General features: G+C 40.0%; 1 protein-coding gene across 4 annotated transcripts in view; it reads right to left on the reverse strand.

Annotated features, from left to right (window-relative positions):
- The window catches only part of SAMD12 (sterile alpha motif domain containing 12), a 492,848-nt gene that overhangs the window by 432,048 nt on the left and 38,883 nt on the right, over window positions 1-21,917 (reverse strand). For all 4 annotated transcript variants that reach the window (XR_003120918.1, XM_025395203.1, XM_025395204.1 and 1 more), the window contains exon 2: window positions 19,861-20,039. Coding sequence is in view for 3 of the 4 variants with exons in the window: in XM_025395203.1 (XP_025250988.1) it covers window positions 19,861-20,039 (179 nt within the window). In the remaining variant the exon portion in view is untranslated. The remainder of the gene's footprint in view (window positions 1-19,860; window positions 20,040-21,917) is intronic.

Genomic DNA, 21,917 nt, shown 5'->3' on the forward strand with positions numbered 1-21,917 from the left:
AAAACGAACATATTTAATGATTTAGCAATGCTATTTTGACCACAATATTACAAAAATTTAAACTTTTGATAATGTATAGCAAATAAATCTATTCGGCGAAAACAAATTTTTAGGAAAATCACATCTCTATATTTTAAATTTTATCTGCATTGATCTTCTGTACAGTTAATTTAAAATAGAAATTAAAAGCATTTATAAATATCTAAAACTTTAATCTTTATCATTATCTTTGTATTTGTCCATTCTCATATTCTCATGCAACAATAAAGACATACCTGAGATTGAGTAATTTAAAAAGGAAAGAAGTTTAATTGACTCACAATTCAGCATGGCTGAGGAGGCCTCAGGAAACTTACAATCATGGTGGAAGGGGAAGCACACATGTCCTTCTTCACATGGCAGCAGCAAGGAGAAGTACAGAGTGAAGTTGGGGAAAAGTCCCTCATAAAACCATCAGATCTTGTAAGAACTCACTCACTATCACAAAAGCATAGAGATGACCATCCCCATGATTCAATTACCTCCCACCAGGTCCCTCCCACGACCCATGGGGATTATAGGAACTACAATTCGAGATGAGATTTGGGGGCAGACACTGCCAAACCGTATCAGTCTTAACACTGCCTTCGCCAATAAAAAAGAAGCCAAATGTTGAATTACAACTCTCAACCTGACTAGACGTAAAAGTAATTAGTGTGTTAAAGTTTATGGTTCATGGAATTATCTGATTAATAAATTTTGTTCAGAAAGCTATAAAATATAATAAATCTCTATTGCGTCCACAAATATAGAAACCAATATCCAGTAATTGAATGTAAAAGAAAAAAATTAGAAAAATAATGTTAAATAATTTAGATGTGCAGCATTTTTAAAAAGGACCTTCCCTGAGAATGACAAGATAGATAAGAAATGAGCTTGACTGCTATCTAATACAATACACATTGGATTTTCCTCCTTGATTTTTGTGTCAAATGCTTATGAGTTCCTGAAGGAGGGATATAACTTTTCCTGTGTTGTGTTCCTTTTATTTTGCCTGTTAACATAATTGCAGCACATCCAATTGAAAATGTTTACCAGGCAGCTGAACGTGAAGGAGGAGGACTCAGGAGAGAAGTCGGACCTGAAGATGAGGATCGGCTGTCACCTGCATTGAGACTGCCAAGGAGGGGAATAGTAATAAACAGCAGAAGATGGCTGCTGAAAGGCTCAGAAGTCACTCTATTTGAGAAATAAAGAAAACCAAAAGAGGTCATTAAAAAAAAAAAAGAGGGAAAAGTCAGAGAGATAGGCAGGAAACCAGGTTACAGCAGCACCTCATAGACGAAGGAAGTGAGTGCACTTCCAAAAACAAACACACAAAACAGGAATTGATCCACAATGTAAAACTCTGCAGAAAAGTGACAAAGAACAAGCACCAAAAAAAGGGGCATGATGGTGAAAAAACATAACTCATTGTTGACTTTACGGACTACAGTTCCAGCAGTGTAGCCACAGATCAAATCACAAGCGTGCACGATACAGTAAATACTGGAAGTATATACAAATTATTCCCTGAAGATATTTATTTAGGATTAAAATGAAGGATGTTTTAAAAATTAGGATGGTGGCCAAAGGAGAAAGCACATTTCTTTTGCTCCTTTTGATGTTGTCCTTTGATGTAACTGGAGTACATTCAAATAAACCTGTCCACTGGGAGGACCCAGGAGAGAAGTCAGGCCTGGAGATAAGGAGCTTGCTGTCATCTTCATGGAGATTGCCAAGGAGGAGAATGATAGAAACATAAGAAAAAGGCTGCTGACAGTCTTATAAATCGCTATATTTAAGGAGTGAAGTGAAAAACAGAAACAAAAGGTTGCCTTTAATTGTGGCTATTTTAAAGATAGAAGACATTGTACATATGTTTAGACAACAACATTTTATATAAAGACAAAATGCAAACCAAGAAAAGAAAAGGATATAACTGAGTCAGTCAGTCACATCCAGAGAACACACGAGATGATGAATTTAAGAGCAAGCAGCCATCATAAATTTGGTGATGGGTTCACCAGTGTTAATTTTACTATCGGTCATACAAACATATGTTACATTACTGTTATATATAGATCAAATATCACATATACTTTTTGAGTACAAAAATATGCGTGACCCTGGGAATCACTTTCGACAGCAGTCAGAGATGCCAGTTCCCTTCTCATTCCATTGTCAGCAGGAACCATCCATATCCAGAATATAAAGCTAAAGGCCTGTTCTGCCTAATCTTGCGATAGCTCTAAAGAGGACTCCAGGAGGAAGGGTGGGAAACTCTTAGAGCACTGAAAATAACTAAGCAAACACAACTTGAAATTTGTCATATTTTTCTTCCCTAAGTGAAAAAAATACTTAAGAAATAATCTACAAACAAAGCCTTTCCCTCATAAATATCCTGCTTAAAGTACTGAATTAAGTCCCAAGAAACAAAAGCCATGGTGGACTGAGAAGGAAACATTCTAGTTTCTATTCGCATCTCTATAACTCACTTTTTGCAGGCTACTGCAAGTCAACTCATTTCTTTGCCTGTCAGTATTCTCAGAAGTAAAATAAGCAGGTTGGATTAGATGATTTCACCTGTAACCGTTCCTTTTCCCTCTATTATCTGTGAGTGTTGATCAATGCACACAAGCCTCTGCTTCCTGATAAGTGACTGAAAATCTTGGGGTTCCACTGGGTGCCATCCTCAACAAAATGGCAGAGTTGGCTAGAAACAGCCATGACTCACAGAAGTGCACTAATAAGCACTGCTGTAAATAACTTCATTGTGCTAAACCCCAGATGTTGCTGATAAATATTAGCCAAGTAAGCTCAAGAGGAGAAGGGGTCATTCAAGGAGAAGCACTTGTGTCTCAGAAAGTTGATGTGTAAATAGTAAGCCATATATACCAGATTTGCATAGAGGAGGTAAAAATAGGTCGGCTTCTTCAAAACAAAATAATTGCTTAAGCAGATTAACCATCCCCCCAACCCCGCTGCCACCCGCCCGCTGACTCCTCAACACACACATATACACAAATGGTGCTGGTAAAACAACATTTACCTCTAAGTCTCAAGCCCAGCAACTGAGACCAGGTACAGGTGCTGAGTACCCAGTAACACATGGTAGAAGAAAGCATGAGCCACATGAAAGTAAATGGAAGCAGTGGCTAATTGCTATCACTTACATACAACACAAAATGGGGCACTAGAGAAATGCATGCCCTAGAATGTCCTGACATCAGAACAATTGCTGGGACCCAGGAGAAAAGTTCTAAGATCTTCAAATGGCAATTTAATTTTAGCTCAGTAGTTCAGACTGAAAAGAGCACTGACAGTCTCTCTGTCTGGTAAAAAGAAAGTCATGATCAATACTGACTGGAGAGTAACAGTTAAGCATACCCATCTTTGTTGGGGTTTGCACTTGATCTGAGGTTCAGCAAGATTCCTGCCTATGAAGAGCTTACAGCCTATGAGTATGCAGCATTGCAGTGTTTCCAGATGCCACCTGGATTAATCTAGTTAGGCTACACTTATGGGGCAGTAACAAACATCCCTTGAAATCTAGGGACACTATGAAAGTGTATTTCTTGCTTAAACAAAGGTTGCTATAAGTTAGCTTCTGAACAGCCATCCTCCATGCAGTGACTTGGTGATTGAAGCTCTTTTGACTTTGGGTTCTGCCATCTTAACATGTGGCCACCATACTCCCCAAAGAGAAAAAGGTAGTTGGAAATTGCACTGGGGTTTTTGCTGCCCCAGCCTGTAAATGCAGCATGCCACTTTCTCTCACAGGCCACTATCTAGAACTAGTCATTCCGGGAGATTGAAAAGTACAGTCTCCCAAGAATCCAGAAGGGGAGGAGAAGGGGATGTTGGTGAACTCCAGTAATAGCTATCATGACAGCGCTGGTGAAAAGCAAATATACCCTCATATTCCTACAGGAAATTAATAAGCCTTAAAGCCAAGACTGTACCAGCTCATCCCAGTAGCCCTATTCTTCCTCTTTTCCAACTGCCTATGAAATGCATTGGTCTCCTTTTACTTGATGTATAAAATGGTTAGCCATAGGTAAACCTGGTTGGGGAGCAGGATCAAAAAGTAGACTGAAAGAGAAAGGCCAGGTGACCTATTTCTAGCCAAGTCCTTTCATGTTGTACCATTACCCTTCAAACTGAACAGCTGAGGCCTAAGGCTGCTCACAGTCCAATGATGACAGAGCAAAGATAATAATCATCAAAGAAGTAGCACCAGCAGGGGCAGGGAAACTGAAGGGATACCAACACCTCCTAGAGACAAGGACCAGCAGAAAACCCCTTGGCTTCTACGTTCTTCATCACATGCACACATACACACACCTCATGTGACAAGTGTGACCTCTAATCTGTACATCTTTAGTTGAGATCTCTTTGGAAGCCTAGATTTACAAGTTACAGACTACTTGACATCTGTTGGATATAACTAAGAAACTACAAAATTAACACAGTCAAAATGAAACTTGTGATTCCCCCCACCACCCTGAGGCTTCCCTTATTCTCCCTCTCTCTCTCACCAGTTTTCCCTATTTCACTGAATAATACCAACATCCAGTTAGCTGCTCAAACCAGAAACTTCTGAATGATCCTTCATTCCTCTCTTTGCCTCCATAGGTTACACCTAATCATGTCTTATTAATTCCATCTTGAAAATAGATGTCAAATTTTTCCACTTCTCTCCATTTCGACTGACACCATCCTGGCTCAAGATACCATGATCTCTCAACTGTGTAAGCTACAAAAATCCCTTCCTCATCTCCCTGTTTTGTGCTTGCTAGCTCTTAATCAGCTCTCTGCGGAGCAGCTAGAGTCTTCTCTTTATAAATCCCTCCTCTGTGTAAAACCTTTCATTGATCTTCCATTGCACTAAGTATAAAATTCAGATGAAACCACATGATCTCCCCAACATCATTCTGAGCCATTTGGAAACCTGCCACAATGATCTTCTTTCTTTTCTAAGTAGGCTATATTCCTACTTCAGCGTATTTATAAAGGCAGACCATGCGCCCATCTTCCCGCACAGCTGCTCCTTTTTAACATTTCGGTTTAATCTCAGAAAACACCCTTCCTCTTTCATTCCCCTGTCCTCTACTCCATCTTTATTTTCGATCTCAGTTTCTCAAACCTCAGTTGGTTTCCTTCCAAATATATATATTAGAATTTGCATTATAGTACTTGAGATATGGTTACCCAAATAGAACAGAAACCCTGTGAAGGTAGAACCCACTTCTGTCTTGCTCAATATAGTTATTACCAGAGAAGGGGCCTAATATACACTTTTGAATCTAGAACGGTTTGTGCGTTTTCAAGGACATAAAAGCCACTCTCACTAAATAAAAAGGGGTTAAATGATATATTTTATACTGCGTCAGGATCCTGCATAACACAGGTCATAAACTAAACTGCCCATAGAAGCTTAGAAAGAAACATGAGTGAAGAGCACCAGACATAGGCAGATCCAAACCAGAGCGACTGTTCAAGAGGGGCAGCTTCTTGACAACTCCAAATTTAGGCTTATCATTTAGGTATATATTTAGGCTTATCATTTCCAGATCTTTTAATTTTTCAAGAGAAATGAGAAATCTAGAGCTTTTAAAAGAAAAATTTCTGGATTTCTCCACTGTTAAAAAATAAACTTTCAGTTTGGATGAACCAACAAAACTTGGTGGTGGATTCAAGATGGTTACAGGCAGCCAATTTGAATCCTGTGCTAAAAATATATACATGTTTTTTTTCCAAACCGCCTTGCCAAAACATTTGCTGAGGATAATGATGATAGCAAAAATAACAATAGTAAAAATCTTATATAGTGCTTACTGCATGTCAAATGCTATTCCAAGCACTTCACTTCTTCACTTATAAACTCTAATGATCCTAACGACATCTCTCTCATGAGGTAGATGTTATTATTATTCCTACTGGACAGATGAAGACACTCACTAAAGCAGAGAGAGGTAAGAAATTGGCCCTGGGTAAGTGGCAGAGCAGATATCAGACCCCAGAGCCTGTCTTCTTTACTATGGTATTTGAAGATAAGTCAAAAATAATGAAATCACATTTCCTCTACAAACACCTTCTGCTTGATATAAAACGCAAGCTTTGATGTTTTCCTGTCATCCATGTGTTCTAGTTCTGACCTGTTAACTAACAACCTCTAAGGTGTTACTATCACCCAGGCATGTGTAGGGTTAATCCTTCCTCATCTATTCAGTACAACATGAGAAAAGGCTGCTATCAGATTCTTCCCATCTCCCAAAATAGATAAGCTACACAATACACAAGTTAGATATGTGAATATCTACTACCTAAACTGAAGAATTATCTAAGGGACAAAGAGGCACTGAAGTTCAGCTTTAGTTATGGTATTTAGCCAAAAATCTGCTATTAGGATTCGGCTTCAGCCTTGGTTTTTGGCAGGCCAAGTAGCCAGATGCCATTTCAACTATATTTGTGGCAACCCTGAACTTGTGTGCAATTAATTATCATTTGATCATATCTAACTATTGTAATATTATCAATAACAAATAGCAGTGCCCTTTGGTTTTACTGTTGCTTTATGAAAATTCCCTTTCTAATAAATGTAGATATTGTAGGTGTGATTTAAACAGCAAAATCCTTCCAGTTTTTTTATATCTTAAAATCCTACCAGCCAGTTGAAGACTGAATGTATCCTAATTATTATAAGAATTCATTCAAACAAATAGTTGAGTCCTTCCATGTATTAGATATGGCAGTCAGTGTCAAAGACGTGTCACTAAACATGGGGTCCTGCCTCACAGAGTTCATACTCCAGTGGATGATAACCTAAAATAATGATAAACATAAATTATATATGATTTTAGAAAGTGGTGTGTTAGTGGGGTAAAGAAATTACAGGACAGAGTCAGGGATCAGGGGCCTTGGAAGAGAGGATACTATTGTAGTAGAACTGACCATTTCAGTCTCACTAAGGAGGTGATACTAGAGCGAATATTTGAAGGAAATTAAGGGGTGCACCTTGTGTATCCCAAGGAAAGAAGATTCAAGGCAGAGGCAACAGCCAGTATAAAGGCTTGGAGGTGGGAAGGTACCTGGTTTGAACTGGGAGCAGCATGAGCATAGAAGAGCCTAGTAGCAGATGACAGGAGGGACTTGCCAGGGCACAGATCATGCAGGACGTGGTAGGGCATTAAGAACTTTGGCTTTAATTTGAGGAAAACAGGATGTGATTAGAGGATTATGAGCAGAAGAGGGACATGATCTGACTCACACATTAACAAGATCATTCCGGTTGCTGAATTGAGGGTCATGTTTTACAATGAATATCGTGAAAACATCACTTAAGAAGCAAACCCTCAAGTGAGAAAAGCAAAATTAAGCCTGATTTTGAGAATTTAAAAAAATCATCTTGCACAACCCAAAGCTTTATTTTATGGGACTGTTTCAATGAAATAGCATCATGACCACCAGCAAGATGGCAAGTCCAGGAGTTAAAGACTTTAGTCAGTTATTATTGGAGAGGAGGAAAGCTTATTGACTTCGGGGGAATATCACCATTAACACTACTACGGTAATGCCAGAGCTTGAAGAAAGCGTATTTTGCTCCTTCACTGACCTCAGTTGAAAAAGAGCATATTTTCAGTATCATAAATATGCAATAGAACAACCACAGGAGCTGACAGCTGAGAAATTAATACCACTGCTCTACAATGCCAGTTTTAAAAAATTCTGCTTGGTTTAAGTTTAATTAAGTTGTAGTAAATAAGTATTCTTATTAATATTTCAGATTTATTCTTGTATACTAAGACATTCGTTTTATGATGGTGATATTCAACTTCAGTCAATAGTAATTTAACACTCAGCCATTTGGCATTTGGCTGAAATACAAATTTGGTGCAGGTTCAGCAACCTTAATCTAAAAATCCAAAATCAAAATGCTTTAAAACCCAAAACTTTGAGCAATGACATGATGCCATAAGTAGAAAATTCCACTCTTGACCTCATATTATAGGTCAGTCAAAATACAGTCAAAAATTTGTTTCATGCACAAAACTATTTAAAATATTATGTAAAATTGCCTTCAGGCTATATATATATAAGATGTATATGAAACATAAATGAATTTCATGCTTAGACTTGGATCCCATCTCCAAGATATCTCATTTGGATGAGATATTGAACTTGGAATATACAAATACTCCAAAATCTTAAGAAAATCCAAAATCCAAAACATGTCTCATCCCAAGCATTTCGGATACAGGATGCTTAATCTGTACACATTAGACAAAATGTGTGTGCTTCCTAAAATAGATAGGTTGAAGCCCTAACCCCCAATAGGGTGGTGTTTGAAAGTAGGGCCTTTAAGAGGTAATCAGGGTTTTAGATGATGTCAATGAGGGTGGGGGGCCCCATGATGAGAATGGCATCCATACAGAGGAGAAAGAGACACCTGAGCTCACTCACTCTCTGCCATATGAGAACACAGTGAGAAGGTGATCTCTGCAAGACAGAAAGAGCATCCTCACTGGAACCGACTCAGCTGGCACCTTGATCTTGGATTTCCCAGTCTTCAAAACTGTGAGAAATAAATGTCTGTTGTTTAAGCTACCAAGTCTCCAGTAATTTGTTACAGCAGCTGAGGCTGACTAATACAGCATATATCTAAGAGTATGTGTAATATCAACATTTGAAAACGATTTCTAATCCATACAGCCTTGGAAGTAATATTTCAGGTTTTACTTGGCACCTGGTAATCCAGTTTTTCAGTTTAAGTCAGGAGTTCCTAATCACTTAAAAATAAAGAGAAGAAGCTGTTTTCCATTTCTTTCAAGTTTGGGCCAGATCAGGGAGATGAGGTAGAAATCACGGGAGCCAGCTGATGCCTACACCAGGGACCCTGAATAGAGCTGCAGAGAAGGGTGAAAGAGCCACACCATCTGAAATCTTGGCCAATCTTGGCCAGTGCTAGAGGGTAGCAGAAGTCATAGGGCCTTATTCAGGCAATTGGAGACTTTTTTAAACTTTTAAGTTCAGGGATACATGTACAGGTTTGTTATATAGGTAAACTTGTATCAGGGGGTTTATTGTACAGATTATTTTGTCACCCAGGTATTAAGCCTAGTACCTACTAGTTATCTTTCCCAATCCTCTACCTCCTCCCATCCTCCATACTCTCACAGGGCCCCGTATGTGTTGTTCCCTTCTATGTGTCCATGTGTTCTCATGATTCAGCTCCCACTTACAAGTGAGAACATGCTATATTTGGTTTTCTGTTCCTGTGTTAATTTGCTAACGATAATAGCCTCCAGCTCCATCCTTGTCCCTGCAAATGACATGATCTCATCCTTTTATATGGCTGCATAGTATTCCATGGGGATATATACCACATTTTATCCAGTCTACCATTGATGGGAATTTAGGTTACTTCCATAACCTTGCTGTTGTGAATAGTGCTGCAATGAACATATGTTTATCTTTATAATAGAATGATTTCTAGTCCTCTGGGTATATTATACCCAGTTATGAGATTCCCAGGTCATATGGTTTGGCTGTGTCCCCACCCAAATCTCATCCTGAATTTCCACGTGTTGTGGGAGGGGCCCAGTGGGAGGTAATTGAATCATAGGGGCAAGTCTTTCCCATGCTGTTCTTGTGACAGTGAATAAGTCTCACGAGATCTGATGGTTACAAAAAGAGGAATTCTCCTGCACAAGCTCTCTTTGCCTGCTGCCATTCATGTAAGACATGACTTGTTCCTCCTTGCCTTCCACCATTATCGTGAGGCTTCCCCAGCCATGTGGAAGTGTAAGTCCTATTAAGCCTCTTTCTTTTATAAATTCCACAGTCTCAGGTATGTCTTAATCAGCAACATACAATAATACAGTAAATTGTACTGTATAAATACAATTAATTGTATTGGATAAATACAATACAATAAATTGGTACTAGGAGTGATACAATAAATTGGTAGTAGGAGTGGGGCACTACTGAAAAGATACCCAAATTTGTGGAAGCGGCTTTAGAACTGGGTAACAGGCAGAGGTTAGAACAGGTTGGAGGGCTCAGAAGAAGGCAGGAAAATGTGGGAAAGTTTGGAACTCCCTAGAGACTTGTTGAATGGCTTTGACAAAAATGCTGATAGTGATTAATAAAGTCAACAAAAAATTTGCAGCCTGACAATGTGATATAAAGAAAAATCCCATTTTCTGGGAAGAAATTCAAGCTGGCTGCAGAAATTTGCATAAATGACAACAAAAGAAATTTTAATCCCCAAGACAATGGGGAAAATGTCTTTAAGGCATGTCAGAGAGCTTCACAGCAGCCCCTCCCATCACAGGCCCGGAGGTGTAAGAGGAAAAAATGGTTTTGTGGGCCAGGCCCAGGGTTCCCATGCTGTGTGCAGCTTAGGGACTTGGTGCCCTGCATCCCAGCTGCTCTAGCCATAGCTGAAAGGAGCCAACACAGAGCTTGGGCCGTCACTTCAGAGGGTGAAAGTCTCAAGGTTTGGCAGCTTCCATTTGGTTTTGAGCCTGCCAATACACAAGAGTCAAGAATTGGGGTCTGACGACCTCCACCTAGATTCCAGAAGATGTATGGAAATGCCTGGATGTCCAGGCAGAAGTTTGCTGTAGGGGCAGGGTCCTCATGGAGAACGTCTGCTAGGACAGTGAGAAAGCAAAATGTGGGGTCAGAGCCCCAGCACAGAGTCTCTACTGGAGCACTGCCTAGTGGAGCTGTGAGAAGACGGCCACCATCCTCAAGACCCCAGAATGGTAGATCCACTGAGAGCTTGCACCATGGGCCTGGAAAAGCCGCAGACACCCAATGCCAGTCCATGAAAGCAGCCAGGAGGGAGGCTGTACCCTACAAACCCACAGGGGTGGAGCTGCCCAAGACCATGGGAACCCACCTCTTGCATCAGTGTGACCTGGATGTGAGACATGGAGTCAAAGGAGAGCGTTTTGGAACTTTAAGATTTGACTGCCCTGCTGGATTTTGGACTTGCATGGGGCCTGCAGCCTCTTTGTTCTGGCCAATTTCTCCCATTTTGAATGGCTGCATTTACCCAGTGCCTGTCCCCCCACTGTATGTAGGAAGTAACTAACCTGCTTTTGATTTTACAGACTCCACAGGTGGAAGAGACTTGCCTTGTCTCTAATGAGACTTTGGACTGCGGACTTTTGAGTTAATGCTGGGATGAGTTAAGACTTTGCGGAACTGTTGGGAAGGCATGATTGGTTTTGAAATGTGAGGACATGAGATTTGGAAGGGGCCAGGGGCAGGATGATATGATTTGGCTGTGTCCTCACCCAATCTCATCTTGAATTCCCATGTGTTGCAGGAGGGACACAGTGGGAGGAAACTGAATCATGGGGGCAAATCTTTCCCATGCTGTTCTCATGATAGAGAACAAGTCTCATGGGACCTGATGGTATTAAAAAAAAGGAGTTCCCCTGTACAAGCTCCCTCTCTTTGCCTGCTGGCAAACATGTAAGACGTGCCTTGCTCCTCTTTGCCTTCCACCACAATTGGACTTACACTTCCACGTGGCTAGGGAAGTCTCACAATTAAACCTTTCTTTTGTAAATTGTGCAGTCTCAGGAAGGTCTTTATCAGCAGCCTGAAAACAGACCAATACACCAGGTGGTACGGTTTGGCTATGCCCCACCCAAAATCTCATCTTGAATTGTAATCCCCATAATCCCATGTTGTGGGAGGAAACTGGTGGGAGGTAATTGAGTCATGGGGGCTGTTTCCCCCATGCTCTTCTCGTGATAGTGAATCGGTTCTCACAAGATCTGATGGTTTTATAAGCACTGGCATTTCCCCTTCTGGCATTCATTCTCTCTCCTGCTGCCCTGTGAAGAGGTACCTTCGCCATGACTGTAAGTTTCCTGAATCCTCCCCAGCCAAGCAGAACTGTCGGTCAATTAAACCTCTTTTTTTTTTTTTTTTTTTGAGATAGAATTTCACAATTGTTGCCCAGTCTGGAATATAATGGTATGTTCCTGGCTCATCTCAAGCTCTGCCTCCTTGGTTCAAGTGATTCTCCTGCCTCAGCTTCCTGAGTAGCTGGCACTACAGGCACCTGCCGCCACGCCAGGCTAATTTTTTGTATTTTTAGTAGAGACGGGGTTTCACCATGTTGGCCATGCTGGTCTCGAACTCCTGACCTCAAGTGATCTACCCATGTTGGCCTCCCAAAGTGCTGGGATTACAGGCGTGAGCCACTGCACCCAGCCTAAACCTCTTTTCTTTATAAACTACCCAGTCTTGGGTATTTTCTTATTGCAATGTGAGAACAGACCAACACACTGGGTCAAATGGTATTTGTTTTTTGGTCTTCGAGGAATCACCATAATGTCTTCCACAATGAATCTAAGTGAAGTTTAGAATGACTGCCACAGACTATAATAAGGAATTTTCTTGGTCTCAGTGACAACCTAGAGTGAACTTTTGAAGGGTGAAAGGTAATGGAATGGCTTTGGAAGTATCCCTTGTCCATTGTGTGGATAATATGCCACTTGTACCAACCCAGAAAAGCATTCCCTTGATATCATCAACCACTATAGAACTCAATAAGACATCCTCTGCTCACTTGTGGAGGAGCTAAAGATAATGAAATAACTATGAGGCAACAGACGTAAACCCAGAGGCAAGGAGCTTCTGTATCATATGAACTGACTTATTCATTCATTTATCAAAAATGCAATCTTTTTATTATGTGCTGGACACAGTAGTAGGCATTGATATTGCAGCAGTGAACAAGGCAGACAAGATCATTGCTCTCAAATAGTTTAAATTCTGTGGAGAGACAGAAAACAAACAAGATTATTTCAGACCAGAAAAAGTTAAATGCAGGACATCAAACCAAGTGATGTCAGAGAATGTGACTGGGGACTCATTTAGTTAGGGTGGTCTGGAAAGACCTCTTGGAGAAGCACATTTGAGCTAAGACCTAAATGACAAGGAACTAGCTGAACAATGATCAAGGGGAGAACATTATAGGCAGAAGGGATGGCAAGTACCAATAATCTCCAAAGATAATCACTTTAGTAATTTAGTAGTTTGGGTGGATAAACTCAAATGAATCTGGTGGGCTCTGATACACTCGCCTGAATACTGCCCTCCTTTTACATTTCAGATGGCATATCCTGTACTCTTCGTCCACTAGACAAATACTATTAACTAAGTGGCTCCAAGCACTTGTTATTTCCTATAGATTTGTCAGCACAAAAGAGGGAAAAGCACTGTTCATGTGTTGGAGGAACTGTGTTTTAGGTAGACTGTGTCACTGCTGGCCTCAAGATCTTTGTGAAGTCATTCAGTCTCATCTGAGTCTCATCTCCCTAACCTGTAAAATAAATTAGATGGTGAAATGCTCTCTAGGTTTTCTTCTTTGTTCATCATACAATGAACCTATGGCTTAAATGTATCCTATTAATTGTCATACTTTTCAGAGCTTAACATGTTAGCAATAAAAGCTTACCTCTTCAGATATAAGTTTACTGTAGTTTCATTTGAGCCCTGTCCAAGAACTCAACATACATGTACTGGGGTCCTGAAACTCACATAGCATGAAGTCATATTTGCTTGTCTCTTGTCCTGACTCTTATGAGAATTCTTAAGAAAGTACATGCTCATTATGTTTTGCATGCATTGTGTCCTTTCCTATCATGGGTGACATTATATTGGGTTGGCAGCTTCGTTTGGAGACATTTTTGCTCCTTGAGCCAAGAAATACAGATAGCCAAGAATTAGATCATTCTATCCCTAAATTGCAACAGACCTTCTCAAAGGCAGCTAAGCAATGTAATTTGATCAAGGTTAAGTACAGTCAACCCTTCATCTTTTAACCTAAGTCTAAGTTCTTTTTGCTCTCTGTTTTAATCCCAGATCAATGGTTCCTGCTTACTGTTACAAATGTCCACAAGTTGCCCTTCAGTCAACTCTCATTTATCTGCCTGTGGCTTATCCAAAGCACCCAGCTTTCTCCTCCTCCTGCCTCCAGCACCAGGTTCCAGGCCAGCTCCTTTAACTCTGTGCCAAAGAAATACAAACTAAATCTAATATTAGCCTAATGAGAAAAGGCTATCTGCTGCCAAAGATTCACATAATGCATCCCAAAGCCAACTGCAAGCAATTATTCACTGTTTTAGATGTTGGCATTGCTTCTCCCTTATATAATACAGCAATCGAGATTTGCTGTTTTCTCCCTGAGGAGTAATGAATACATGCAGCATTTTAACCTCTTCTTTTGCCTAGTTGGCCAGATTCTCAGTTTAACAGACTATATTTTATTTTGAAATAAATAGATCATTTGTATATTTCATGTTAGGAGCATTAAAAACCTTGAATTTAGAGCCATTAGACATAGAGAGTTACATCTTCCTCCAGATTTTTAGCCAGAAACTAAATTTTAGTGAGTCATTTTACATCCTTGGGTTTCTCAGCTGTAAAATGGGGATACATTTTTATAAAGGAAAGGTACAGGGGAGGCATGCAAATATAAGGAACACTCAAAGCTCTGACTCCAGGAATTAGCATTGTGGCAGGAAAAAAAAAAAGGGATTATCAACCTTATGAAACCCTTATTTGACAGGCATAAAAACACAGCAAGGTGAAGTTTCCTCATGAACACCTAGAAAATCAAGTCTAGAAGTCAGGAATTCCCAATGTCATGTTTAGGCCACTTGTAAGGACACATTATAGAATTCCAAGATAGGAAACAGATAGGATACTGATGGGCTGATGGGTTGATCTTATTCCACAGCCAGAATTGCCATAGAAACTCAAATTCCAACCATCAGAGCATTTGGGAACATCAATTTCAAAAGAAACTCCTGAGTATTTTGATATTTTTTTAAAATGACTGAAGCACTTGTCCACTCAGGTCCAAGGATGAGGATCAGATAGAATATCAACACAATTCCATTTTTCATCTTATTTCTATACCCAGAGAATTTCAATGGTTTCCCACAGATTAGAGCAGCACTGTCAAATAGGACTTTCTGCCACAATGATCATGTTCCATGTCCACACTGTCCAAAACAGCAGCTCCTGGAAATATGCGATAATGAACACTTGAAATGTGGCTGGTACGACCAAAGAAATCAATTTTTGCATTGTATTCAATTTAAATAAATCTGAATATCCACATGTGCTAGTGGCTATTGTATTGAACAATGGAGGTGGAAAGTAAATCCATGCTACTCACTCCAGCATTCAAATTCCATCACACAGTTTGGCCCCAACCTATTGTTCCAGACTCAATTTCTGACACACAAACTCTGACTCGAAGACACTGATGGTGAACACACCTGGGCATTTCTGCTACCATACCTTGGCTCACAGTGCTTAAACGTCATGGCTAAAGGCACCCTCCATTCTTAGGGCTACATATTGGAATTTATCCATACTTCACAGCACAGGTTAAGTTCTTCCTGGGCTAGAGTACACTCCCTCGCAGTCTTGTTCTGACTGCTCTGTGAGTAAAGGGTTAATGAATCTCAGGGCTGGCCTGTCTGAGAAGGACTTCAGTCTCCCATAGGGCTGGTTTTTTGGAAACTGCTACATGGAACCACTCCTGGTCTTTAGGAGCTGTGGCTTTGTCTTGAGTCTACATGACTAGAATGGTATAAAAGAACAGTGAAAAAAAGAGGCTGTGCCTTCTCTGTATCAAAAAGACGCATCCTCACCTGGACTCTCAACTGTGACAGCTGTGTGGGTGATGGGTCAAAAGAAGCTGTGCACTTGGATGACTTCTGGACCTCCCAATGAGATGAAAATGCTTTGCCAACTGTATTTCTTGCCTGTACCCTCCTATGAAGCTAAGTAAACAGAGTATTTTACTCTTAAACTGGTAACTATAGCTGTGGCATGGCATGGCATGCATATTTTCTCTGAGTTTCCAAGTACTCACAAGAATTTAGGACTTATATTGGTAAGTATTTTTTGTGGATCCACATTTCAAATGGATTCATTTTTTATTTCCAACTAAACTGTATGCTTCCCAATAAGACTTACAAGTGATCTGGGTACTCTACTGGTTTCTCTTTGGTCTATAAGAGCTGGAGGCAACTTGTGGCTAGATGACCTTTTTCTGGAATAAAGGTTCTGAGTCTTTTGAGGAATTGGGGCGAAGGGTCCCAAAATGTCACTTTCTAAGATAGAGTATTATTTTGCCCAAAATGAATACAGATACACACACACATTTTAAAATTATGAAAGCATACAAATTTCAGTCTCAACAGGATAGATTAAGCACATGCTACCATCCTCCCCCAATCCACATATACACACAGACTCTAGCATTGCCTATTAAAGATAAGCTCACTAAGCTCCTCCGGAACAGGTGGTGTGCTGAGGGATTGGTTGCAAATCCCAACATGGCAGGACTCAGAGTGGCAGGGCCCAAAGGCACACTAAGGAGCTGGAACCAGGTTCCCAGTGAGAAGTCTGCATATGGAAGAACTTGATTTGCATAATCAGTCAGAAGCAGACAGAGAGAACATCAAATTGAAACATTAGTGTAATACCTGGTCAGAGCTCTCACATCCCAGAGTTCAGGTAAAGGTAGATCCAAAAGCACCTTACCAGAAGGCTCTACAATTCAAGGCACACATGGCCAAAAAGACCCCACGATAATTCACTTAACTGGCAGATAAACCACCAGCAAGAATTAGAAGCCATGTGAGGAAATTCAGCACCCTGAAAGCATAATACTAACCCAATAAACAGTAACCCAACAATCATGGTTGAGCTACTAAAGTTAATGGGACAATCTGAAAATGGCTTTAAAATAAATGCACTTAAAATAATACACATCTTATTTAAAATTCAAGCAAAGCGGTACAGAGAGTAAACGTTTTCTCCATAATTTTAACTTCAGATAGAAACTGCTGCTCAAACTGTGGAAAACCCTCCCAGACTCAGTGATGCCTTTATACAGAGACAGACATTTTTACATAAATGGAAACAAACTATATCTACTGTGTCATAACCTGCCCTTCTCGTTCCCTTTCTACTTTAAAATATTATCACATACATTTTCCCACATAAATACCTATAGGTCTCCTGCATCCTCACAAAGGAAAAATTATATCCCATTGCATTAATACACAGTTTCTTTAGCCAGTGTCCTGTGAATGAACATGTGGGCTATTTTCAATGTGTTCTCCTGTAGCCATCTTTGTACATATGGATGATTATTTCCTTAGGCAAGTTCCTAGAGAGGAAATTATTGGCTCCCAAATTGCACACATTTAAAATTTTGATAACTATTATCAAGCTTGTCATCCAGAAAAGCTGTACCAATTTACATTACTGAATGGCTTTAGAGGTATGCATTCCTAGCCACAGGTTTTTTAAGGTAGGTTTAGAATGGGTCAGTTTACCAGAGATTCAATTATACACCCAAGAAAAGAGAAGAAGGCTCACAACTCTACTAGTCCTCTAAATGCAACGGAAGGGAAAATGTAAATGTGTTTGTACCTGCACAAAACAAATGCCTGTTGTTTAAGGTACAAAAGCGTCAGGGTCAGTCATGCTGCTGGCATCCATAGTAATCACACTATAGTAATTTTAACTCTGTTCCCCCAGCAGCCACTGTTGTTCCCTCATCCTCCGTTTAAACAAGTGGACAAATTCTTTGTCTAAGCTTTACTAAAGCCTCTTGTCTGTTCACCCCTAAATATGACGGTAGTGTGAAAAACCCAGAATCTCCTTTCAACCTCATTTATTGGGGATGGGTATTCACTGTAGATGATTTGCATAAACTCAAATGAATCTGGTTTCCAGTATTACTTTGTTCCAGAGGAAAGGCTCATTATACACATCCACACTCTCATTGAAGTATGTTTTCAGCAAAGCAACTATAAAATGCTTCAGGGGCAAAGACACAAAATTTCAGGATTCACAACAATATCACATATTCAAGATAATTCAGAAATAAAATCACATCAGATTTGAATCAAATTTTGTATATTACCAATCTCTACAAATATAAGAGATACACACTAGAAATGTTTAAAGTTGAATTTAAATCAGACATATATCAATAGTTAACTTTTCTTTTATCTCTACTCTAATTTTTAATATTTTAGGCATCTTTTAGAAAATATCTCACTCATAGAAAGTCTATTTATCTTTCTAAAAAGGACCCTTAGGGCGTTTTTTTCCCGGCTCTTTCAGGATGCCCATGTAGCAACATGGATTGATCAGGTTTAGCTGTCTTAACAGCGTTCACTCATTTCCAATGCTGCTCACAAACCAAACTTCATTGATCATCAGCCAAGAAATATGCTATGTTTTGCCATTTCTCTTAGCTAAAATGTCTAGCATAAAATACCTGCAATATATTTCTTGGTAATCATTCCCCATTCCCTACAACACATACGTACTTAATGTCAACAATTTTTAATTATCCACACTAAAGAAGAGAAGCAATAACAGTAATTATTCCAAACTGTAGATAAAGCAAAAAATTCACGTCTGATTTTGGAAGACCTTATTTGGAGGAGAAGGGAGGTGGTTATTGTACAACAGTAAGGTGACTTTTTCCTTAAGATTTTTCTTGGGTGCTTACAACATTTGCTTTCCAAGGCATGCATACATTCATTTGCTCAACCAACATTTGAAAGGAAATTGTCTTGCAGGGAATACACAAAGGGAGAAACAAAACTATATGAAGATTAATTTCCTCCATGTCCAAGAGGAAAACAAATATGAGTATCTTCAACAACACTGTGCCCCCAACATGAACATCTGCACTGGTTTCAGACAAATACCCGGATAGTGCCAGTTCCACTGGAGGAAACCTTTAGAAGAGGCTGTCCTTACTAAAATATTACCTATCCCACAGAACCCAAGTTTCCACACATCTTCACCAATGCCTATTTTGTCAGTTCTCTGGTACCTATGTTTAGGTTAAAGACTGAAAAGAACTAAGTATCCTACAGCAGAATAAAATGATTTTCTCTTTCATTAAGTCCTTCAAATAGTACCTGGGATATACATGCATATTTCATAAAATATCAGCTATTACTAATTAACAATACCTGTAAGCACAAGCCTCTCATACTCATGAAGTACTGGGACTTTTTTTTTTTTTTTTTTTGAGACGGAGTCTCGCTCTGTCGCCCAGGCTGCAGTGCAGAGGCCGGATCTCAGCTTACTGCAAGCTCCGCCTCCCGGGTTCATGCCATTCTCCTGCCTCAGCCTCCCGAGTAGCTGGGACTACAGGCGCCCGCCACCTCGCCTGGCTAGTTTTTTGTATTTGTTTTAGTAGAGACGGGGTTTCACTGTGTTAGCCAGGATGGTCTCAATCTCCTGACCTCGTGATCCACCCGTCTCGGCCTCCCAAAGTGCTGGGATTACAGGCTTGAGCCACCGCGCCCGGCCAGTACTGGGACTTTTATAAAATGCTTCCAAAAGCATGCAATCATTTGACTTACTCGACCTGATGAGAGAAGTCATTTTATGATTCCCTTGTGTAGATGAAGAATGTGCAACTCAGAAAGTCACATGACTTGCCCAACACCATAGAGTAGTAAGTCTGAGCCTGGCAGGTGAATCTTTTAGCTTTAAGTACAGGGCATTCTTCTCCATAACCTCAGAGCCTCATGCTCTGAGACTGGCCACAAATGGGTTTCAATTTCATTCCAAAGGGAATACAGTTAATATTTTCATTTATAGTTATTTATCAGCAAGATACAGCGCTCATTTGACCACAGATACAACGGTAATTAGTGAAAGCACTCAGCTCTTCTCTGTGGCTGGACTACAACATATCAAGGCTGCAGCTTTCAAATCTCCGTAATTAACTGGAATATTACGCACCTTAGCCGTCTCAGATTCTGCCTGCAGTCGCTTGGGGGTTCCTTTCTGGTCAGGCACCTTCTGGAAATTTTTGTTTTTAATGGATTGAGATTCCACACCTTCACCTTCAATTTGCAGTTTAATACCTTCAGCATGGGCAGGGTGATCAATGCCCCGTGGATTCAAACCACAGTGAAGAGCTAGGAAAAAGCAACAAATAGAACTCAGAAAACAAGCCACATAAAGACAGTGTCCATGACAGAAAATATTTCATCAAGCCTAAGTCGGAAAAAAACGAGGCATCTGTGAGTCAAGAAGTGGTGTGATTACTACGATAAATAATATGGTGAGGAGGGAGCATGGTTAGTGGGAAACCCTGAGTTTGAAAATCAGCAAGATTTAGGTGCAAATCCAGAAGCCCTCAATTCCAAGTTGTTTGACTTTTTAGCAAGTTACGAATCCCTACATTACAGATGAGAATACCAAATCGGGCAATGTTGTCACTGCTTCTCACACATGCAATTATTTCAACCCTGCAGTTTAGTTTATATCTCTGCTTCCATCTGAAAAGTGCTCACCCTCTCTCCTTCTGGACCTTCTCTATTATTTAAGAATCCACTCAAGTCCACTCTCTTGCATTCATTCAAGCAATATTTCTTAAGCACCTACTATGTGCCATCCCTGGGTTAGATCCTGGAAACATGGATTTACATATGACAGATGTTACCTTCAAAGAACTCACAATGTAATAAAGGAGGCAAACAAAAGGACTGGTGATTTTCAAACAGAACTGTCACTTCTACATGACAAAAAAGAAAAACCCAGAGTGAAGGGCTCAAAGGCGTCAAGCCCAGTGGCTTCCAGTTTTTTGCATCTTACTCTCTTCCATGCCCTGTAGCATAGATATTCTACACATAAAATCTAAAGCTGATTTTCTGGGGATATTTATTCATCTAACAAACACTTACTGAGTCCCCGCTACGTACTCTGTATTATCAAATAAATAGCAATGAATGTTGTAAGATATGCATTCCACTACTACGTGAACTACCATGTATGTCTGTGTGCAGATGGCAGGTATATGTGTTTTGACTTCTCTGGTAGTAAATTATTTCATTTCCCTGTTACCCCAACTCTTCAAATTCAGGTAAACTCCTATCCTCATCCCCTTTCCTTTATTCACAGAGAAGTTAAGGCCAGATACGTAATACCCCCATCTTCCCCAGGTCTCTACTTCATCAATAATCTCCTTTTACCCAACATTTTTAGGCTTTCCCCTTTCTCAGCATTCTTTCCCTCCAACCAGCTTCTGTGACTCAGAAAGCCCAACCCTCTATTTGGCACTCCATTCAGGCCACAGTTTCCTCTTTGCCTCATCTTTGCCAGGATTCTGATGAGTACTTTAGACCTGAGGGATGAGGTAGGCTTCCCAAAAGAAGTGGTGTTTTCCTCCCACTATCCACTACCTCCTTAACAGGTACCATCTATTCCCATGTTCCCAATCAACATTCTGGTGACTTCCAAATATTAACTGCAGCCTAGATAGACCTTTCTTATGAATATCAGACAAGTAAAACTGCAGCAGAAACAATTTGCCTGTTCCAGTCTTCACAAATTACACAGAAACTGATGAGACGTCCTTAACATCACTCTATGATTCATCACTTCCCTTCCATCTATCAGCAAATCCAATAGCTCTACACCTAACATACTGCTCAAATATTGAGTATTTCTTTAAAAAAACAAACTGATTGCACAAAGGTCCAAATGCATGTGATCTTATTTCTACCACTTTATGTGGACACTATTTATGAATTTCTCTTCTCCTAGTCTCTACGTTTCCTATTTAGTGGTACATTCTGGGCACTTAACATGTATTAGTTCATATCTCCCTTTTGGGCTTTGTTCTGAATCTCAAATGATCTTCATGAAAAACTCTGAGACATAACTATGTTCATTTGACAGATAAGGAAAATGAGGCTTGAAGGGGTTAGGTTCACAAAAGGGCATACTATACTGGTGTGTACAGAAAAGTCAGAAAAATTATGAATCATTTAGGATACATGATTTCATATCAC

Source organism: Theropithecus gelada, chromosome 8 (genome assembly GCF_003255815.1).
Source record: "Theropithecus gelada isolate Dixy chromosome 8, Tgel_1.0, whole genome shotgun sequence".
NCBI lineage: Eukaryota > Metazoa > Chordata > Mammalia > Primates > Cercopithecidae > Theropithecus > Theropithecus gelada.